The sequence below is a fragment of the Nestor notabilis genome, unplaced genomic scaffold (assembly GCF_000696875.1).
Source record: "Nestor notabilis isolate BGI_N333 unplaced genomic scaffold, ASM69687v1 scaffold16325, whole genome shotgun sequence".
Classification (NCBI taxonomy): domain Eukaryota; kingdom Metazoa; phylum Chordata; class Aves; order Psittaciformes; family Psittacidae; genus Nestor; species Nestor notabilis.
Genome location: NW_009928471.1, coordinates 11,341 through 34,328, shown reverse-complemented (window position 1 = coordinate 34,328; position 22,988 = coordinate 11,341). Strand labels below are relative to the sequence as shown.

Sequence of the window (22,988 nt, the reverse complement as noted above, 5' to 3'; positions counted from 1 at the left end):
AGTACTTGCATGACTTTGTCACATTCTAAATTTAACAGCTGTCTCCTCTATACATGCCTGCTGCTCATAGCCTGCGCTAAATCTTAATTCCCCAGTTAACTGTTTGAGTTTATTTCCTTGTAAAGTGGAAACCCCCCACAACACATAGATAAGGCTCAATCTAATCACTCTTCTCATGCCATAAATCTTTGCTGGACTGAAACGCCATCCTGGAAACCACAAAATAAGGCTGGATCCTTCCCTATGGATTCATCACAGCTGGAGGAGGAGGCTGGGGATACTCAGAGGTGGGAGGAATTAAACAGATCCTCTTGCATCTCTCCTTAGTTACCTCTCCTTAGTGTCCTCCATCCTGTGATGAGCCCACTGGACAAATGGTGTTATTTTCAAGAGCACAGTGCCCCTCTTGTCTTATCTGAGCTCATGAAAGGTGATGAAAAGTTGCATATCTCAAAGGCTCTCGTCTGGGTTCCTTCTGCCACTGCTGGATGAGCAGGGGAGAAGGAGAGACACATCCTGGGGTGTGGAGATGTCTGAAGCTCTCTGAGCATCAGCACACCCAAGCACAGAGGGACTTTTAAGGATGGTTACAACCTCTACATCATGTTTAGTGCACATCACTATCCAACTGATCTAGGGGAGGGTGTCTTACGAAGGATGGGGCTGGGAAGAGCCTCAGCAGTGATGTCAAGGGGTGGTTTGTAGATCTCAAGGCCCAAGGGTCTGGTTTTGGTCTGAGCACAGACTCCATGTTGGATCTGGCTTGGAATATTTTAGTTATGAATTTTTTGCCAAGCTGACTTCAGGAGGATGACCGGGCAAGTGGTCCAGCTGGCAAGAAGAGCTGGCAGGAGGCAGGCAAAAAGCACCACCAGATTTCTTTGCAGATCTCTTGTGGTTTGGCCAGAACTGACAAGGGAAGGGATAATACCTCCGAGCAGCTCATAATGCCAACTTTATCAGATCCAGTTAATCTACAAGAAGCTGGAATAACCTGATTTGCAAGAAGAATTTGGCTTTTTAGGAACGCCAACAGTGACTCTGGCCTGGCTTTGCGCGAATGAGGAGCTGGCGCAAGGGCTTCTGCTGCAAATCCAATGCTTGGGGCCAGTTTAGCCAAAAAGGGGGGAACTCTCAGCAAAATCTGTGGCACCTGATGGTTTCAGGAAAAACAGGAAGCAAAATTAAAACCAGGCAAAGCCTGAGTGGTGTTTCGGGTAATGGACCGCTTTGGCAGGGGAACAAGGGGGACAAACTGCTTAACAATAAGGCTGGAAGTCAGAGCAATTAGAACACCAGAAACATTCCTGGACAGAGATGGGTCTGTCTGAGAGTTGTAAATGTGACATCTGTAACTGCAGGGATGGTACTTGGTGTCACAGGAAACCTGTTTCATTTCTGAGTCCGTCTCCTCCCTCCAGCTTTGTTTGAGTGCAGTGATGGGTGAGCTGGAAGCAGATGAAGGACTTGCTATCCTTAGTCCTTTATTGCATTCCTGTATGGAAAACACACTCTTCCTCAATAAAAAGTAGGTATCAGACTCTGAGCAAAAGCATGTTTGGGACCAAAGGAAGCTATGTCCTGGCCTTGGGAGGAAATCTACATTACTGGTGGTTTAAATGTGAAACAGCATCATTTGGGCAAAATTTCTGGAAAAGAAGGTCTGTTTTCCAAAATTCACATGGCAGCTCTTGCTGGGGCATTTAAGTTCTCTTGTAAGCAGGCTCCTTGTTTCAATGATGCCCCTGAGAACTCCAAGCTAAGCTGAGGGATCCCTTCCTTGGTGGGATTTAGGCTTGATAGGGAAGTATGAAAGTGCTGCTTTACTGTCAGGATCCTGCTGCAGGGATGGAGATCTCCAGCTCTCCTCCATCCCATTACAAGAGCTGATGGAATCCTCCCCTGAGCTCTCCACATAGTCCCAGCTCCTCAACAGGAGCACACGGGAGATCACAACAAGCACTAAACCCTTTGCTCAGTACCGCGCTGATTTCAGAGGGACTATTAGGTCTTAATCTTTTCTATATTGCCTCTACATCTACAAATCAACCCTCCCACAAGGGAGACCAAAAAACCCCAAGCCCCTGGTATCTACAAAGGCATTCACTGACTTCTTCCACTTGTTTTCCATTTCTTAGCTCAGATGGAGGGCCAGGAGTGAGGGACAGGCTGATCTAACAGTCCAGACCTTAGAAATTAAGAGATCAAACGAAAATTATTAAAATTATTGTTAAATCCTTCTTCTTCACAGCTTTTTAAACTCTTCCTACTGTATAAGAGAAAACCCTGAGGTTCATATTTTCATGGCAAACCTGCAAACCAGCCATGTGCTGTCTCCATTGAAGCCTTCACTTCAGCAGGTAAGCACTGCTAGCTTGTAGGCACTCACGAGTGGTGAGGATGGAGTTAACCAGCCAGTGAGCTCATCCTGGGACATAATGAACAGCCTCAAGTTTTCCTAAGGGACCAGGCTGGCTCCATCCAATTCACTTTGTCTCTCAGGTCAATATGTAATCAGGCAGCTTTTTGTTTTGTATTTTTTAAGCGCATCTTTATCTTCCTATAGGAGAAGTGTTTTCTGCCTCCATTACAGAGGTTCATGTATTTTTCAAATGGCAAAATTCAATTAAAACATACCCTGGCTGGAAGAAAATACTTCAGAAAGAATTCAGAGAGAGCATTTGCAGAGCATTTAAGACCTGGTGCTTTGCTCTGCCATGCAAGTCCTGCTCTGTTTTGCAGCAGTGGCTGCTCTGGGGTGCACAGGGAAGTGTTGGGATGCACTTTGAGATGGCCAGATGAGGTGAGGAAAAGGAGCTTTTCAGTCCAACCACCCCATGTGCAAAATCCAGGCTTCCGTGAGCGTGAATCCTTCAAGTGTGTTGACTCACCAGGGGTTATTTCATGCTCTCACTGGCACAGCGGAGAGCAGGATCCAGCTCTAATTGCATCAAGCTGAGATTCACCAAGAAACAAGAAGCGAAAGTCCCCAAGTGATCGATACTGGTAAACAAACCCCAGAGCTGAAGGCGGAACGGGAGCTTTCCTGTTGCATCCCTCTCCCAAGGCTGTCCGATCGCTCCACACCCTGCAGCGAAGGAGAGGCGTTTCCAGCTCCAAACCCTGCTGGCATAGGATCAATAGCTGCAACCAGCACCAGAGGCTCTGCCTGCTTAGGGCAGTATCTCAAACCCTGCCTGCAAGGAGGGGAGCCTTGGCTGGTCTTCATGCTCTCCTAGATGGGACAAATTGGGACTGAATTATTAATAATAGCTGCTTCAGACTGTCTGGCTTCTGCCTCTGTGGGATCATCTCTGATTCAGGGTAGAGCTGCAGCACCCATCCTCCCTCCTGTGCCCCTGGCATGGCCTTTGGCTCTGCAGCCTTCGTTGAGCACAGCATCCTTCATCCCAGCACCTTTCTGCCCCCAAAAGACCGGTGCAATAACCTGACTGCACGGGCTGGGGTTGGCATGACCAAGGGCCAGTTTCCGTCTAGACGTTTGCCTCAGGGAGTGGGGAGATGGCAGCAATTAACAACCAGTTTGTTATTTTCCCTATCAGGCATTTATTGCCCTGATAAAACCCACTCCTAATTCCAGCTTGACTCTTTTCACAGCTCTCCTGGCTTCGTTGTTATTGCACTAGGCTTGCCTTGAGTGATTTGTGAAGGCAGTAATACAGTGCCAGTACTCAGGGGGTGGAATATTAGACACACCAATTAGCTATCTGTGCATAAATTCCCATTTACCTGCTTATTGCAGGCATATCTGCCTTGCCTGCTTCCTCTGTCTGCTTTTCCCTCCACCACCACCCCCCCCCACTGCTAGAATTCTTAATCAAGAGAGAAAAGCAGCTAATGTGACCTCTGACATGACGTAATGCAGCCAAAAAAGTCTGCTCCGGCTCTTTGCAGCCAGACAGAAAGCGGGTGCTGTGCATAGCAAAGAGAAAGCCTGGCTTCCCCGCACCCGCAGCCAGGCTTCCCAGCTCTGGATGTAGATTTTGGGAAGGGAGGATGGACCACACCATTCTGTGTACCAGCGGGGAGGAATGAGGACTGTGAGGAAGAGTGGGAAACCTCCCATTAAAGAGACAGAAAGAGGGAAGGGTTGGGAATGGCTGGAGGGCAGAGGGAGTGGTTCTTGCAGGCTCTGGAATATTGTTCTGAAAGTCACATTTCAGCAGAAAAGTTGTGAATTAAAAAAGAAAAAATAAAGTCGAACCTTTTAATTCTGAAAAAAAATTATACCTCAATCAGTTTGTCTGCTACTGCCCAAGAAAGCAAAATACAGAGAAGCATGGAAACTGTTGCGGTTAAAAGCCCAAATCTGGGTTTTCCTGTGGTTTTGCACTGGGAAATTAATGGGAAATGATTCCCAAGCCAGTTGGGAAACCTTGAGGAGAGCAGGTGCCCATGGCCCGGCTGGGACGAGACAGGCAGGAGGTCTCCAAAATTCATGGAAACAGGGATGGAGCCAGTTTCCATTTAGCTTGTTGCTCCAGGCACCTGTGCCAGATTCTTCTCTACCTTTATATTTTCTGAGCTTACAAATGTAAAGCAAATTCACCAAGGCATCATTTGCTGGTTTGAATTGAAATATCATGGTTTTAATTTGAGTAAGGGGGAAAAAAATATCCCAGGCTGTGTCCTTCTGTCTTGTGCCTTGCCTTTAAGCGGGCAAAAAGAGTTTTGCTGAAGAACTGTATCATGGCTTTGCATGTAACAGTGCAAAGTCATGGTGACATGGGGGACAAGGGTGGACCACAATCAAATATCACATCCCCAAAATCCTGGGAGAAACGTGGCCCAAACCACAGCCAAAGCAAGCTGCATTGTGACTGTCTTGGCTGCTCCCATCCCCATGTATCCCCTGGGAACCTGAGCTGGGTTCTTCCTGGTGGAGAAGGATGAGAGCAGCCTAAGGACCATAATGCCATGATCCTCTCCAGCTTGCCTTATTGCATCAGTCATGGGGCTGCTCGGATTTGTTTATTTTATCCCTGTTGTTGCTAAACACAAAATGCCAGCTTTGGTACAAGGAAATCAAACTCCATCGACTTCAAAGGGCTGAGCCAGGTGGAGCTGGTACCCAAAGGCACATCTGCCACTGTTTCAGGATGCTGCCAGCATCTCTCTCTGGCCACAGGATGTGCAGAATAAGCAGAGCCTGACAGATCCATACATTTCCTTCCTGATGGGTTCCCTTCCCTTTAATTTTTTGCCCACCAGCAAGAGCGAAGCTGATGGGTTTTTTGCACCAGAGATGATGCACAAGCTGCCCTGAGAGGTTATTTACAGCTCACAAGAAAATTAACATCTGGAGAGGGAGTCTCATCTCCTGCCATCTGTCACTTGTAATGGAGCTAGGGAGGATGCAGGTGAGCGATGTGTCCAGGCAGTACCTGCCCATCCTGCTGCTTCAGTGCCTGACAGCCCAGGCCATCATGCAGGAGATGGGCTTTGCTTTGGAAAAGGACAGCTTTGATGTCGCTGTCCCAACCAGACCGACCAACAGAGGCAGGCTTGGTCTCACTCAAGACCTGGCACTTTGCTGGCTCAAGCACAGCAGTGATGGGCAGCAGTGGGGCAGGGAGCCTCCCCTTGGAACAGCTCCTTCTTCCAAATCGGACATGGAAGCACCAAGAGCAAACTCCAGCTGTGGGGATGGAGTTTTCCTCTTTCCTTTTGAATTGGGAGCATTGTTATCTTCTGGAAAGTGATGGATGGTGATGCAAAACCTGCAGGAACCTGCTTAGAGCAGGGTTTGGGAAGAGCTAGCTTCAAGGAAGGGAAATGAATGAGCAAGGGGGATGCTGCCTGTTCTCCAGCTGTCATGTTTCGGATGGGGCAGGTTGCCATGATTTTACTAGATAATTGTCATGTACATAATGGAAAATGTACATAAAGGGAATGGGAAATGCTAACGTCCCCCTTTTCATCTCCTGCTCTTGCAGAGTGCCAGCAGACAGCCCTCCCCGCACACATCCCAAAGGCACAACCACTCCACAAATGCTTCTCTAACCCTGTGCAAAAAATAGCGCATTACAAACGAGCCTGCCACTTCCAGGCAGGAGGCAAAACAGGTTGGAAGAAACCACTGACAACCCTTGGAAAAGGAAAAAAGGAAAGGAGAAAAGCACAAGTTAAAACAAGCGGAGGCACAAAATCTCCAAGGAACCTGGGCAGGGATGTATCATCCTCACACTGCAGATCTATACCTTCTGTATTCCATGCAAAAACAGAGTAACAGAAAAGCCCTACATCAATGCTGCATTCAGGTGGAGATTTTCAGATGTATAACAGGCCAAGTTAGAGCTCCCAAAGCAGCCATAACTCAGCCTGCGTGGACATGTGTAGCACTGAGTTTGGCTGTACATGCTGCTGACTGTAATGACTTCAGGCTGGATCCTGCATTCTGGTTGCATCACCCTGTCTCCGGGCAAGGCTGGCTCCGAACGTGGCCCTGCCAAAACCCTCGTGAGCCCATCCCTGCTTGTTAGGTCAGGGAAACACCAGAGGTTTGGTGGGAAGCTTGATGGTGGTGGGTCTGGGTAGGTGGCTTGGTGTAACATTACCCATCCTCATGGATTTAGTGAGGAGAGGAGGGTATAGACACAACTGGGACATGATTACCCCCGTCCACCTACAAACCTGGGGCATCCTTTGTGGGATGGGTGAAGGCTGTTAGAAAAGGCCTGGCTCAGTGTGGACACCAGGTACTTCCTCCTGCCATGACCCTCCCCAGGCTGCAGGTTGAAAGGTGGAGGATTTGGCGGACCATCAGCATCCCGACCCTGGCCTCCATCACTAGAAGGGTCCCAAAACCAGCCCATTCCTCCTCATTTTTCACACTGACTTCCTCACCTGGCTGATGCCATGCATGGGATGAAGAGTGGGTTGGAAACCTGAGTGCCAAAGGGGAAAAATGAAGCACAGAGAAACTCAACCAGGTCATGGTCAAAGGGAGCAAAGGGAGCAAAGGGAGCCTCTTGTCTGCCCTCTGGGAAGCCCTCAAATCCCTTTGAAGAGCCATTGGCATTGCCTGGCTCTTTGGGAATCATTAGGGACTTTTTTCTACAGCCAAAAGAAAAGTGCTCAGCGTAAGAGAATCTGGGGAGCTCAAATGAAAAACTCCAGGTGAGGGAGGCAATGAGAGACAAGCGAAGCAGATCTGTTGATTTAACTTCAGTTTCATTTTGATGCCTAAGAAAGAAGGAATCAAAACAAATTCTGAAGCAAAACACAACAGAACTGTAAGAAAAAGTCTTTTTTCCCTTTCCTAACCCTTTGCCCTGTCTGGGTTTTGGCTTAAACACTCTGGAAGTTTCCAAGTTTTGGTCACCTCAAGCAAAACAGACATTTGGCAAACAAACTTTCCAGGCAATGTTTTTTCTGCTGCTGGAGCCACAAAGGCCCTAAAGAAGCAGAGTAACGTTGAGCTCATCGTCCTCCTTTCCCCTGGTGATGGGCTGATGGAGAGGGATGATCCATGACATACCTCTGGCCAGGCACTGTTTTAAACAGCCAACACCCAACAGCAAAACCCACCCCATTTGGGAGCAAACTGCAAAAAACAACCCACATCCAGACTCAATGATAAGTGCATTCATCTGAACTTAGGGTTGTAGTTCCAGCACAGTCTGGACTCAGGCAAAGGCACAGAGCTGAAATGGCCTCAGGAGCACTGATGGATGCTCTCCAAGCTGTCAGAGGAGAGGTGGTTGGTATCCAGCCTTGCCCTCTGGGACCTTGCTACCTCCAGCACTGTGGGGGTGATGTGACAACAGTCTAAGGGATGTGTTAAAATGGTCTAGTCCTCTGAATGACGGAAAACCAACCACTAGGGCCCTAAAAGATGCTTGGAAAGCAAATACATCCATGCCTTGCTCCACACAGATAGGATGAAGCTGATTCCCTGCCTGGAGTGAGATGCTAGTGGTGAGCACCACTTCATGCACCTCTTGCCACATTCAGCCTTACCAGGATGGACTTAGTGATAATGGGGAAGCTCTTCTCTGCTGTAATGTGCAACTGGCCCCAAAGTGGCTGGTTGGAGACAGCCATGTGCAGGACACAGCAGCATCATCTCCATCCAAGGCTACCACATCCAGCTACCCACCAAGAACCCTCAGGAATGATGAGAAAATTCTATACCCAGAGCAAAAATGTTCCCCATGGAAAGCATGCTGCAGACAGCACCCTCTTAACCCCATTTCTTTACACCGTCCTGGAAGCTGCTGAGTGGGGACAAGGACCCTGCTTGGCTGTGCCCCAGACCCAGGGTACGGCCACCCCCTGGTGCAGCCAGCTGAGCAGAGTTGGGTTGGATGTAGACCTACACAGCAATCTCAGCTGCAAACAGCATCCGCCAAACCAGCCCTAATAAAAGAAACATCAGATGCTAAAATGCTGCAGAAATATGCTCCATGCCAGGCTGCTGTCACTGCTTTCTGGAGCTCTGGTCCCCATGGGGAATGATGGAGGGGACAAGAGTGTTCGATGGTATTTGTTGTCGTGTTGAGCACTGCCTGGGGCTAACCTGGTCCTGTGGCACACATCACCCGGTCCCCTGCACCCAGTGGGTGCAGGCAAGAGGGAAAAGGGCTGAGGGTGCCCTGGACAGCCAGACAGAGGTAGGCAGACCCCTCTGCAGTGTGAGAGCTGGCTGCAGCCCTGATGAATGGGGTGGGGGGGAAGAAATATATATCATCCCATTGCTACAGCAACGAGCAGCTCCTGTCTGCCTCAAACTTCAGAGCCCACCCAAAGGAGCTGCTTCCCTCATCCCTCATCTCCACTGCCTCATGGTCTTCTGTTCCCTGTCACCCAGGGGGTTTTGAGCATCAGGAACCCAAAAGCCAGCCAGCACCCCCAAATATCCCGCTCCTCAAGCTGGGAGGCCATGCACAAGCTGCTGGGTCTGCAGTGGGGTTTGCCCACTCCGACCCATTGCTTGTCTGCACCCAGTTTGACTCTCAGCTATGGGTGCTGCTCACCCCAGTGCACCCCAAGCACCCTGTGGTATCCCCTGGAGGGGATGCTGCTGCTGGGGACCTGCTGGAGCAGTGGGTGAGTTTGCTGGTCCCCAAATGCTGATGTGCCCCGAGGCCAGCAGACAGTGCTGGGTTTGCAGGTCTGTGCTGCCTTCAAGGCAAAGCCTGTGAAAATTTCCACTTAAGCAGCCAGCAGCACAACAGGGGAAGGGACCCGAGCCCAGCTCTGCCAGGAGAGAATCTGGGCTTTTAATTATTTATGCTTCACCTCCGTGCTATGGTGATGAGAGGCAGAGCAGACAGAGACACAGCCACATAACGAAGAGAAGACTGCAGCCTGTTTCCCCAGAGAGGCCATGTATCTAACTCGGGTTTGCTGGAGGGCTACCAGCCCCTGCGCCACTCCTGCCCCTTCCCTCTCCCCTTGGAAAAGTGCCTCATCCCTGGCTTTTGTCTCTGACATCACCTTTCTGGAGGATTTATCCCCAGGACCAAAGGGTTGGGAAGAGCTGCCACCCGCCATGGCTGTTTGAAGCTCCCCAGGGATCTTGCTGTGTTGGATGGGACAGGCTGTGCCTGCCTGATAGTGGGGTGGCTGTGGGGCAGCCCTTATGACCATGGTGTCCAGCTTTGAGCTCACAATTGTATTTCTTCTCCATAAGGCAATCCAACCCTGAGGAACTGCTGCTCCGGGTTCAGGGTGGCATCACTGAGCCATTGAGGCTTACAAGGATGCTTCATGTCAGGGTGCCCACTGACCCAACGTTGCTTGGGTTCACTACCTCCAGCAGGTTTTGTTTTGGGGATGGATACCAGACGTGCTTTAATTGGACAGAATGAGTTTAGCAAAGCTATAGGGCCTGGTCCCATGCTCCCTTCTGCTGTCAAGGTCCACAAACAGGAGATGGTGCTGCTGGTAAAGAGCCCACCCATCTCCCATGTGGGCTGCTCCTGATGACGAACCAGGAAAACCAACAGTTCCTGAATAACCTGCCATTTCCCTGGAGAGTGACACACAGGAATGGGGTGGATTCAGGCCATGGCTGTATCAAGCAGGCAGGAAAGTGCTGCTGCCCACTATTGAAAGGGGGGGACAGAGGTGGGCTAAGATTGAATAGGAGGTCTAACCGGATGGTGGGCTGAGCACCAGGCACGGCCACGTTGCTGCTGCCATCGGTTTTCAGGGTGTCCGGCATCCTGGAGTACTGGAAACTTTCTTAGTCACAACTCTAAGGGGATAATCAGTCAGATCCATGGGTTAAATCTCCCTGGGATTTTCAGGGGGAAATTTGCTTAGCAGGGTCTATGGTCAAATCCTTTAACTTCCTGGATTAGGAAGCCAGGACAGCTTGTTATTTGTCCTGCATGGAGGAGGCAACAGAAACCTCACTGCCTGAGGCTTTTCAAACTGAGAAGCACTATGGGATGAAGTCCCACCATAGCAGTGCTGTTCCCCCCCAGCATCCCAATCTCTGGCTGCGGCAGGAAGCGATGCTTATGAACATCAGCCAGGAAAATACTCAGTATTTTTGCTCCATTCTGAATTTTCATCTCGGTTTTCCTCCTGATACTGCTTTTGCCTCTCTCCAGAGAGGAAGGGGCTTCAGGGGGAACAGGAGCACAGGGGTGTTGGGGCTGTTGCTGTAGTGAAGCAGGAGGGTGGGTTGGGGGGGGAGCAGCACAGTTGTCAGGAACGCATGGGAGGAAACCCAAAAAGGGAGAGGTAGAAGAGGGGAAAACCACACAGGGCTCCTCTGTGAAGTAGCATAACTGTAGCGCAGGGACCCTAAACCTTCCCCTCATCTCTCCTCTGCAATCAAAGCTCCGGGGTGCAGTATTGCTGGGGTGCAGCATGGGAGCATGCAGGGACATGGCACAACAGCTCCCACCGACGAGGCCAGGGGGGTTAGGGTGGTGGGACACAGCAGCAAGGGGATGGGATGCTACAGTCAGCATCCTCTGCGTTTAGTCCTTGGGCCTGCCAGGTTTGGGTGTACCTCCACCAGTCTCTGTGTACCCTGTGGAGGGTGAGGATGAGGATGGAGGAGAGCGATGGGGCTGTGAGCCAGGCAGCTGCGAAGGCTGTGGGAGGATTTGTCCCTTTCCTCCCAAAGATCGCTGAGAAAAGCAACACTGCAGCTTCTGCTCATTGAAAAGCAGCAGAAAGGAAAATCAGGGGCTGGATTTTTGTTGCTGCTGTTGGCTTTTCCTTCCCCCCCGCCCCATCTGATGAAGAGCTGCTTCACCCAAAAGTGGGCAGCAGTGTGAAGAAGAGGCTTCACCATCCTCTTCTTCAGCTCATTCCCTCTTCCCTGTGTTATGCAGGCAGGCAGGGTGGGCAGGAGGTTGTTGTGTTAGTGGTGGGGATCTAACACTGCTCAGGGGGCTGAAATCATCCTGCACCACCTCCCAGGAAGGGCTGATTCTGCAGCAGGACAGCAGTGCTGGCTGCTCAGCCCGTGTGCTAAGCTGGTAAAAGGCTTGGATCAGAAACCAAGCAGATGATCTGGGCTGCGATGGGCTGCTGTGTGATGCCGGAAAGAAGGAGGAAGTGGAGGAAGAGGAGGAGGAGGAGGAGGCAGCAGCCTCCCCCTTGGCCTCCACGCTGCCCCTCACCTCCCACCCAGCTCTCCAGGGCAGCCCCTTCCAATGGAAGCAGTGCCTGCCAGGCGTGAATCACCCTCCCGTCCCTCCTGCCGTGCTGCTGGATGGTGCCATCCCTGCCTGTTTCCATCTGGTCCCACTGACAAAGCGATCACGCTCCAGCACCGGCACAGCTCTCCTATCCCAGCTGTGCCACAGTTGCTTCCTCCCGCATCCCGCAACCCTTCTCCTGCTTCATTCTATGGCAAAACCATCCTCTCCAGCTGCACTTTGCTGCAGGCCTGCTGCAACACAAGATGTGTCTGCCAAGACTGTGTGGATTTCAGAGATCTTCCCCGATGAGCACAGGGAGCAGATCCGCCTGGGACCACAGTGAATCTAACAGGCTGTGGATCTCTGCCCTGCCCATGTTATTTAATCAGGACCCAGCAATGTTGGAAATGATGATACGAATGCAAGTCACACACCTGGGTCATGGAGCCAGGGTGGTTTAGCTCATATTTGGCTCATCAGAGAGGGAAGGCAGTGGGAGCTGCCAAGTTGGGAGTCATGGTCGAAGGATGGGAAAGCAATGAAAGGAGAAGGGCTAGCAAAACCACACTAAGCTGCTCTTTTAGAAGCTAAAAAAAGACCCTGCTGAGGTTTTTCCAGTTGGATTATTTTGTAAAGCATCATTCCTATGAAAGGCACTTAATTTTCCAGCCTGTTCATATCCGTGCACGGATGTGTCCCTCTAGCCTTGCATCGCAGCGCAGGCAGCGGGGTGGCAGTCGGGGATATACAGAGCTGCCCTGGCATGAGCGTGCCATCTAGTCCTGACTTTTGACATGGCCACAAAAAAGCTTAATGCTGTAAATCCTGTCTGAGCAGGAAGTTATTACACTGGTATTGCAGGAGGACTTAAACAGTCACAGTGCAGACAGCAGGTCCCGCAAGAGCTGGTCACGGGTAAGGATGCGATGCTCCGGGATGGCATCCGCTGTTCCTCAAGTGTCCTGAACCAGAGGTGGAAATTGTGCTTGCAATGAGTCAGATGTGCCTGTGCTATCCCAGCTGACAGCGGCACTGGGATGGGAGGAATAACATGAAAGCCAGTGTGCTGTGCCGCAGCTCAGCTCCGTGTCAATGGTAAAGCCTGCTGGAGGCTGCCAGCCCTGGACTTTGCTCCTCTCCGCATTGCACAGGGGATGGTTTTGGGGAGAGAGAGCACAAAGGAAAAAGAAAATGCTGCCATGAAGAGAATTACCTCCTGCCCCAGCTAATCTCAGCCCTTGAGTCACCTCCATCCCTTCCATCTGTGTTTTCCTATGATTGCACCCCTCAAGGAAAGGGTGGAGAGACTGGGAAGGGATGGAGGGTTCAAACTCTCCCCGCATGAGAGCCAGCAGGTACCAGGTGATGCCATCAGTGGCCCCACTGGTCCACAGCTAATGATGCCTGCAGAGCCCCAGGCCCCAGCTGGTTTGCATGGCCTCAGTGGGGAAAGAGGCAGTGCTTCTCTGAGGGAACATAAGTAGAGGAACTGCCTCCAGAGGTGCCCAGAGAAGGGCTGGACAAGGCAGTGGGAGGCCCTGACACACGTGGTCTTATCCCTAAAGCATCCGTTCAGCACCATCCCCACAGCCAGTTCCGCTGTGACCCACTTTGGCCTCAGTCCGCTGCTGGCTTGTCCCTGCGACCCTGAGGAAGGGCACACAAAACCCTTTGGGGCCACAGTGTTCCCCTTAACCCACATCCCTCCTCCTCCTTCCCACCTCCATCCACAGCAAAAGCCCTGCTGGCAGCACGAGGCAGGGATTAGGCTGAGACTAATGTGGGAGCCCCGCAGCCACCTCCCCCAGGCATCAGAAAAGCCAGCAGAAACTTTAAATCAAATGCAGCTAAGTACAATTGCAAAGCTGCAGGCACAGGCCTGAGAGAGCATTAAGCAGCATTATCATGGCTCGGTGTACTGCCGGTAGTGACATTACAGCAACTTATAATGTTTGTGAACAGAGCTGCAGAATCTGTTCTTTTCTGTGGGTTTTGCCTGGTCTGCTTTTACATTTTTCTGAAGAAAATATCTGTTTGGCTCAAACAACCTTCCACACTTTGCTGCTCAGCTCTCCAGGGCTTTTCTTGCCTCCCTGTTCCCCATCGTGCTTCAAACACAGATGAATGCTTTTCCCTCACTGCAGCATCCTAAAGGAGCATCCATGCTGAGTCCAAACATTTTCCCCTACCTGCCCTCACTGCCAGGTTGCCCTTAGTCACTTCCTTTTCCTTTTTTTCTCCAGTTTTCCCTTCTGAAGTTGAATGACACTGTACTAATCTGTAGCCTGGCTCCTCCTGAGACTATTGAGCTTAATTATATTTTCTCATCATTGGTGAACGGCTCAGCTGTAATTACGCCTGGAAGTGTGTTACTTAGGACTAACCTGAAAGCAGCATCCCCTCCGGGGTGCTAGGTCATTGGCTGCTCTGAGGTGCTGTTATTTAAGATGCTGAACTACAGGGTCCCATGAAGCTTGTGCTGAGTGCTTGCCAGATGCCACCTGTGTTTGGGACTTCCAGCCCTAGCACTGGTGATGGCCCTGCCTCTCATAAGTAGTGCAGCCACTAATTACAAAACCTTGAACTATGGTGCAGAAGGAAACCCTGGAGAGAATTAGAGTCTGTCTGCCTTGCATGGAAACTACCATCATCTGCTGCTGAGAGCTGGAGTCGGTCCTGAGCTCTCCCCTATGCCCCACATGCATCTACCCTCCATGGCTGGTGGCTGTGCTGAAAGCCAAGGGGGTAGCTTTCTGGCCCACCTCTCTTGCCTGGATACTATATTTTAGTTAACTGTGGCACACCAGAGGCTATGGACATCTTGCCCTAGGTACCAATGCTGGCACTAAGGAGACGGGAGCTGGTGTCTCCAGTGCATCCTTTGTCCTTCCAGGGTAGCAGCAGAAAGAATGATGGCTCTTGGCTGATCTGAGAGGGGAATTAAGCACCCCACAGCACGAAAAGTACACTTTGAACCCTCATTTTAGACAGGCTGAAAAAGGTCTTCCCCCTTGGCTCCCTCGGAAAACCCACAGTTGATCTCAATGGCAGTTTTTCAGATCTGATTCACAGCCTTTCTAGCCCATTGACTTTACACAAACTACTTCACAGCAACTGGGAGATACAAGAGGAAAGAAAGTGTTCTTTCATTTCAATTATATCAAAGAAAACTTAGAAGAATCATCTACTGAACCTAAAAAATATTCCCTAAATGAGCTTATTTTCCTGTGTCACAGATAATACTGTACAGTGTGCAGACAAAAACAACTTTAAGAATCCAATTTACTTTACATACTGTACTGAAGATTCATCCAGTACACTGTGTTTTTAGCCTACTTTCCTCAGGAAATGGGGCTTACTTATGTGATTGTGCTGTTTATATATCTATATGCCATCACTCCCACACTAATAACTTTTGAACGTGTTGGCCAATTCCAACCAAATCTGACAGAGCGGCAGAGTTCTCAGAAATACTGAAATCTTACAAATCTAATGAAATACGTGGGTGGGCACATATTTTCCCCCACCAAGGGAAAGGCTGTACACTGAACTCAGCCTTAGTATTAGACAGAAAAGAATACACACATATGCACGCACATACACAACCACACACCAGTGCTGTTATGAAATCCCCAGGTGCTGGTAAGCCAGAGCTCATGGTGGTATTAGACAGGAATATTGTACCTCTAAGCCCCAAAGCCACCAAAACAAGCATCAGGACTCCTCCACCAATGCACCCACTGCCTACGTTGTTCATTTCTTTCCATTTGGACGATGCAACTTGGTGTGGGCACTGCAGGGGAGTGTTTATTCATTTAGAAGCTTTAAAGTTAATTGGATGATGATATGGAAGCCTTTCTAGCTGGATCTAGGTTTGTAAAAGCTTGCTTTCTTCTGGTTCTGCATACCAAGAGACTGTCTCTGCAAAAGCCCTCCCAAGAGGAAAGAGTTTGAGCTGAAGGATCACAGGTTTCAGACTGGCAGGTTGTGGTCCTTGGGCCTCTCCTGCGTGCAACCAAATTGCAAGCCCAAGACACTGTCCAAGACCTTGGGGCTAAGCCTATTCACCCACCTAATCCCACCTACCCCATGACTCCATGTCCTGGGTTCAGCACAGCCTAACTCCTGAGGTCCTGCCTGGCTGTAGCTGAACAGTTTGGCTCTCTGTAGCTAGGATTTGGGGCCCCAGCATAAAACACAGCAGCCAAAGTTCCCAGGACGGATGTCATCCATGGTTGGTAACCCAGCACTAATGCACAGTGCACGTCACGTTGGAGTCCGTTTGTGCATCAGATCAATAAAGGGCTTTTCAGCACACCAGCAGCCTTCCTGCACCGGAGGCGATGGCTGTGCCACAAAAAGAGCCAGGCCCTGGGTTCCCAGCACTTGCTGTCTTCCATGTGTCAAGGACAGACGAGTTAAGACTGAGCACATGCAGTGGAGGGAGCTGGGCTGCAGGATGGAGATGTCAGGTTGCTGGTGGGACCAGGTTAGTTTCTGACAGTATCCTCGAAGCCGTGTGCTCCCATTCATCTACTTCTTTGCATCTTCACTGGCGACTGAGAGGGTCCTCTGTGCGATCCCCAAATCCCACACCTCTTCTCCTCCTCCATGCACATGTGTGATTACAGGATGCATCCTCCCTCCCAGCACTGCTGCTGCTGTCCAGCAGAGCTCAGGACCATATTATCCCAGCTGGTACAGGGGAGGAAGGTATTAGTGCCCTGGCATCCCTATCTGATTTGACGTTTTTCATTCTCTCTCATAATTAGAAGGTGGAACATCATATGCCAGGAGCTCATTAAGCTTTTTCAACATGGGGAGGGGTCATATCTCTTCCAGCTCCCACTCTTGTGGCGTTCCAGGACCATCACCACCTGGGGATAGAGGATGCTCAGGTTCTTAGACCTGGCATCCCACAGCAGACTAGAGCTCTTTTTTTTTGCCTTTGTACTGAGGCATTCACATCCCCAGATGACAGGGAAAGATCTGGGCTTTCCGCTGCTCTGCAGTCTGTTTCCTACCTGGCAACCTAGTGGGATTTCTTTTCTTTTCCAAAGCTTTGACAACAATGTGGTACAACATCAGCTCAAAAACACCATCAAGCCCAAATATGCTCCCAAAACAGGCCTGGGAGTCTCATTTATATTGCAGATAAGTCATCAGTAGACATACTGATAAAGATTTCAAGTGTGACGCTGCATACAAATGATTCAGACACAACAACTAATCCAGCACAGGAGACTGAAGAGGTACCTGGGTTTTTCCCCTAACACCAGCCCTTTTTTCCCAGCCTGGCTGCTATATGTAGCACTTGCTCATAAAACAGAAAGGAATGACCACGTTCTAATAATCATCTCCAAAGAGCCCTGAATTTGACAGAGCAGCCTTTTCTCCTCGGCTCAGCTCTTGCTAGGAGCTTGCTGCAAGTCATGAAAAGCCAGGCACGTTTTGGGAGCCAGCTAGAAGGTGCTTGAGGTGTCCCTGCTTTGCGCTGGGAGTTGGACCCTATTTCAACCTAAATCAGACATGACTCCTTTCCCCTGCTCCCTCCTGCTCACTTTCAGACATATCATGTCCCTGCCCTGAACCATTGAGCAGTTCCATGATGGCCACAGCCAGCCTGGGGAGGAAGGGGCTTCTTGAGGCCTGTAGGGGTTATTTGGGCACCCAGATCTTCTTCTTTCTAGCTGAGCCTTAGGCAGGGCAAACCCTCCCCAGGCATCAGCTGCAGCCAGTGATTTGACTGCTTTTCCACTCAAAACCTCTTTTGGGAACAGAAATAGCTGGGAATCCTCCCAGCACAGGCCAGCCTTGGGATGGTTCCTCTTGGCTATAAGTCAGAGAGAGGATACAGGCAAACAGCATCTCAGAAGCATTTCTGGTAAGGGTATCATCCTGCTTATTACAGACACTAGGGGGAAATGGAATAAATAACCCAGTAGCTCCTAAGTGACAGCTATCAGCTTGTGAGCACCACATTGTTACCCACAAGTGCAGAGGCTGCACCATTCTGGGCGACTCTGCATGGTCCTGCTGGCTGGGTTGGGAAGACTGTGCATCCACAGCCCACTTGGAATTAGTAGGAGGACAAATCAGCTTGAGTTCACCCCATTATGACCACCACCCATGAGACCTGGACAAGCCCAGCATCCTGGCTTTCCAGGATGCTGCCTGCTCCTGCTTTACGGTCCAGCCAGCACTGCAGCGCTTGCCTGCCTCCAGCAGCTTCCCTAAAACATCCCACTACTGCAGAAAGTCTATTCCCAATTCTCCCATCAAACCACAGCCACTGGGGCTTGACCCTTGCTCAGACACCACACTGGGATGGGGACCACCTTACCTGGATGCCGCGATCTCCGCTTTCTGCTTGGCGATGGTGGCCGCCCGCTCAGCTGCCTCGATGGCCCGATCCACCTTCTCACGGATCTTGCTGGCCCGCAGTGGGATGAGGTTCTTCCTCTTGCCGCTGACCAAGATGTTCTGCTTGTACTTGCCCTCCTCCTTGGTGCCGTCAGGGAAGGTCATGCAGCCGTAGCCATGGCGCTTGTTGTTGGCCCATTCTCCCTCGTACTTCAGCCCATCCGAGCGCTGGCTCACCCCAAAGCCCGATCTCTTGTCATTCTTCCACTCGCCGACGTAGATCTCAGTGGTGGTGGCATCGATGTCGTCTTCGATGACGGAGAGCTCGGCTTCGCCCTCACCCAGGCTGATGGTGGAGTTGATGTCGCTGGCGGTGGAGCTGACCGTGCTCATTCCGGCTTCGCTCCGGAAAGAGCTCTGCTTGCTCCGCTGGCTGGCCAAGGAGCTCTTGGACTCAGACTTACGGAGCTTGAGCCCGCTCAGCAGCGACCGCCGGAAGATGCCCTTCTTCTTGCTCTTGAGGATCTCAGCATCACTATGGGCCATGAGGACGAAGCCACCCCGGGAGACGGCAGGGCTGCCGGCCACCGCCGGCGAGGAGTCGGGGTGCAGCGCCGTGCCATTGGTGTGCTCGCTGCGCAGGGAGTTGATGGATGTCCTCAGGGGTGACCTGATAACCGCAGCCATGCCGTAGGGAACGCTCTGCCGGACGCCGTAACCCTGGCGCATCCCTCCAACCCACTGGCCCTGGTATGTCCCTGGGAAAAGGAGACAAAAGCAAACAGGGGCTTGATGGCATGGCATCCTAATGGCATAAAGCTGCTCTGCAAGCCCTTGGTTAGTGGGAGCAGCAAAGTGCGGCTCTGGATCCCAGTCCCATCTCCATGACAAGGACTGTAATGTCACATTGTGGGAGGGAAATACAGTATCTTGGATGGATTGAAGGCTTGCACTCCAGCTGCAGCATGGAAATATTAGAAACCAGCCAAGGCATCACCAAGCAGGGAGTGGTGCTTTGAGGAATTGACCCTAATTTGAAAGGGAAAGGAGTGGGGAAATGAGGTAGAGGAATCATTATCCGGAAGCAGACTCCAACCCTGCCCATGCTGCCGGCAGTGATCAAAGCGGGTGGTATATTACAATGCATTTATTTATATACATAGTGCCTTTCATCTGGCACGTAGCAGAAGGGAGCTGCTCTATAGACATAAAGGCTTCATGGGGAGAGACCCATTTGGTTATTCTCCTTGGAAATGTGACCCTGTTTGAACTCCTACATTTGTGTAGGCACTTACTGGAGCTGCTTAACTGGTCATTAATGGGATGAAACACACACGAGACCTCACTTCAACAGTGCGAATGGAGGCATAAGGAACCCACCCAGCCCAGGAAGTGCAATGGGAGTGTAACGCCTGCCCCATGCGCCGAAATGTCCGGTGGTGATCTTCCCTGGGGTTTATAATCCCTTCCCCTCCTGGAGCTCAGCGGCTGGCACACTTTCACATTCCATCCCAGCTGGTTGAACTGTGTGGCTTTTTTTTATTCTTAGGATGGCTTAATCTTTTCTCGACTAGCTCAAGATGCAGCACTGGGAGGTGTCCCTGCCTGCGGCGGGGGGGGGTTGGAACTAGGTGATCTTAAGGTCCTTTCCAACCTAAACCAGTCTGTGATCCTATGATTTGCTGTCCACCTAAGCCCTTGTGGGGCAGAAGGATGAGCCTGGGTACGGCTCCGTCCCTGGCACTGCTGCTGCTGGAATGCTGTGGCTGGTCCTAGCCCTGGGCTGCCCTCCTGCTTCCCAGTCAAGGCTGGCAACACCAGGACAGGCACAGGCAGCACCTTGCAGCATCGGGACCTCCCTTCGTGCCAGCCCTGTTCCCGCACACCAAAGGAGTCTTAAAACAGACATGCTGAAATAGTGAACCCTGCGTGAATCCAACCAAAACAGCCCAGATGAAACCAGCCTGGATGACAACCACCAGCTCAGCCTGATACAGTCTTCCCATCCCCTCTCTGCACAAGATGCTCTTTGCCCTCAGCAATAAGGCTGTGATTTGTAGACACGATCAACCCATTGGTTCCACCTCAGCCAGCTCTTTTGGCTGCAAAAATATTGTTCCCTAATATCCAGCTGCTTTGCTGCAGTGTTTCCCTCACAACATTTTCCAACAGCCCAGCAGAAAGGATGGTTAAAACAGGCTGTGCTGCCCATGCCCACCCCCAGCCCAGATGAACCCTGCTCTGGCTGCAGGGAGTGATCCCAGCCCTACAGCTACCCATCCTTTTGCTCCGCTTCATTTCTCCTCCCGATCCCACCTCCAGGGCTGTCTTAGGGTTTCTATTGCCCAGTGCCTGGGGCTCAGTGGTAGCTCTGGAGATGGGTACAGGCTGTAGCAGCTCACCCTGAGCACAGAAAACCAGCACCTGGGCAGATTTTGGGGTGCATTTTTGGGTGCATCATCTGTCTTACTGAGTAGCTGCCAGTGCTTTGCACAAACCTCCTGGAGCTTGGGCATCTTTCCCGGTCCTCCGATGCAAGCAATGCCCCCAGGTTGCTATGTTTTCTGAGTGACAGCCTTGTGCACCCCAAAACAATGCCAGCCCCAAGCTGGGGGACCCCACAAAGACTGCCTTGGAGAGGAGACATGGAGAGGCAGGGCCAGGTGGGCAGGATTTACCGAGGGTTTATAGGATTAGAACTGGGGAGGGAGGCAGAGCACCGGGATTATGGAAGGCACCGGCAGGGCAGGGTGAGGAGGTGTTGGCAGTGCTGCCAGGGTGAAGGATGGGGGAAAACTGGCAATACAGCTGGCAAACAGCTCAGAGGAGACATCAGACATGTCCTGTGGTTGGGTGTGAGCAGTGAGCCTGGCTTGCCCCGCTGCAATCCACTTTGGGGTCCCCAGGAACATGCAACAACCGATGCTCGGCCTTCACAGTGCTCCCCGTGCCCAGCAGCACCCAGAAATGGTCTCTGTGGCAGGGGAGAGACCGTTGAGCTCTCCATAGATCCCCTGCAGACCTGGCACCATGTCACTCCCCTTTCTGGCTCCTTCCCAGAGCATCTGGGGGGCAGCAGATGGATGAGAGCACCGGCTCCAAGCACCCCCGCAAAGGGAGCCCAAAAGATGGCTGTGATGCCCTCACACTGTGCTCAGTCTCCTGTTTCCCCTAGAGATGGATTCAATGGGTTTCAGGGAAAGACTCCAGTGTAGGCAAGAGGACAGGGAGGAAAAGTCCTGTACGAGATCTGTCACAGCCTGCCCTGGACTCACTTTCTCTTGGCTGGTCCCTTGACCTCTCTGTCCCCAGCAAATCTGCGGCTGGTAAAAACCCCAATGGATTAAACCAAAGCACCGTAAAGCAGCCACAGCCCTTTGCTGAAAACCAGAGGCAGCAGCAAAGAGCAGAACAAAGCGCTGTTGGAGCAAGCGTGACAACGCATCTCAGCTGGAGAGAGGCAGCAAATTGGTCACAGCAGGTTACAGCTGCAGCGTACCTCCAGCAAGGCAGAGGTGCCCTGGAAGCTGTCATCCTTGCATGGCCCTAGAACCTGCTCTTAGAATCGCACAGATGCCCCAAGCAACCTCTGCATCGCCTTGATAAGGGTGATTTTGGTAAGCAGAGGATGCAACGGCTTGAGGAGACACTCCTTCCATCCAGCCAGTCTGTCCTGCTTCTTCCCTCTCGGCATCGTGGAGCAACTCCCATTAGAAAGAAAAACCCAAACCCCAAGTGTGCTTTTGTAGGTGGTATTGCTTTTCTGATTGCTTCCCTGCCGGAGGCAGCACCACGTACTACCTCTGGGAATTGCCTAGGAGAGTACAGTCACCTCCCTGATGGTCACCAAGACGTTTGGCCACCTTCGTAGCCACCAGCAGATCGAAGAGCTTCCTTCCATTTCATCCATCTTTTCTTACACAAACAGCACTCCTTCCTTCATCTGACTTCATTATATTTTAAACCACTAAATATCCCAGGATCCGGCCATGAATACTGGAAGGTCTCAGAGCCACCCAATCTGCATTTCTAAGCTCTGCCACCTCCTCCCCTTGCACTGCTCAGCTTAACCTCTGCCCCCTAACATTCACAGATATATGCACAAAGCTGAATCTCACAAGGAGCTGGGAGACTCTTCCTCCCTGCGGAGAAGACAGGGGTTTATGATTTTACACTTTACGTTCCAGGATAGAACAGCTATAGCTGTTACATTGCTTGGGAGCTGAAAAGGGAGCAGGCAATGGGAGCCCATGCAGATGGGACCCTAGGATGGGGCTGGGTGTAGCGAGATGAGCACATCTGATGCAAAAGGTCCCCAGACTGATCTGCTGAGGTGCTGAATGGAGGCCCTCAAGGACTTCAGTGCAGATGTAGCCACCTCCCAGGGTCTGGGCAGAGAAGCAGATGCCCTTTTTTAACTGTGTGCAGGAGGGGAACATGCCTCCATTGGGACGGGAAGCAAGGAGCAAGCTAACACTACTGCAATCATGGCCACAAGCTGATTGCAGTGCCCACACCAACACCCTATGGAAAAGAGGCAAAGGCACCACAATAGAGGAGAATTGATGGGGAAGAAAATGTGCCAAGCTCTTCTCCCCAGCCATGCAGGTCACTCTTAAGGCTGCCTCCAAGGTGCCACAAATATCCATCCCACTTCTATGTGGCATTTTTACACTGAGCAAAAAGGACAAAGAGCAGGCAGGAAAGCCTTGGACATGGAAAGAAAATCCTCCTGAGGTAGGTAATTTGTGACCTCCTGTGGTAATATAACCGATGCAACAGCCATTTCTGCATTGTAGCTCCTTCTCCACTATCAATACTTGCAAAATGCTTCCTGAAGCATTAATTGCTTGAGATCAGTGGAGTGATTGTATTGGGGAAAATGCAGCACCCGTTACATGGTCAGGGGGAGCACCATCCAGGCAGGCTGTAGGGCTAGGTGGAAGTCATGGATGGTAACAGAGCACCAGGCAGCCAAGTCAAGAAATCTCA

At 51.2% G+C, this 22,988-nt stretch overlaps 1 protein-coding gene across 1 annotated transcript in view; it reads right to left on the bottom strand.

Moving 5' to 3' along the window:
- JPH3 (junctophilin 3) overlaps window positions 1-22,988 on the bottom strand; it is a 54,543-nt gene that overhangs the window by 20,221 nt on the left and 11,334 nt on the right. The window contains exon 2 of the mRNA XM_010014505.1: window positions 17,977-18,754. Coding sequence (XP_010012807.1) covers window positions 17,977-18,754 — 778 coding nt within the window. The remainder of the gene's footprint in view (window positions 1-17,976; window positions 18,755-22,988) is intronic.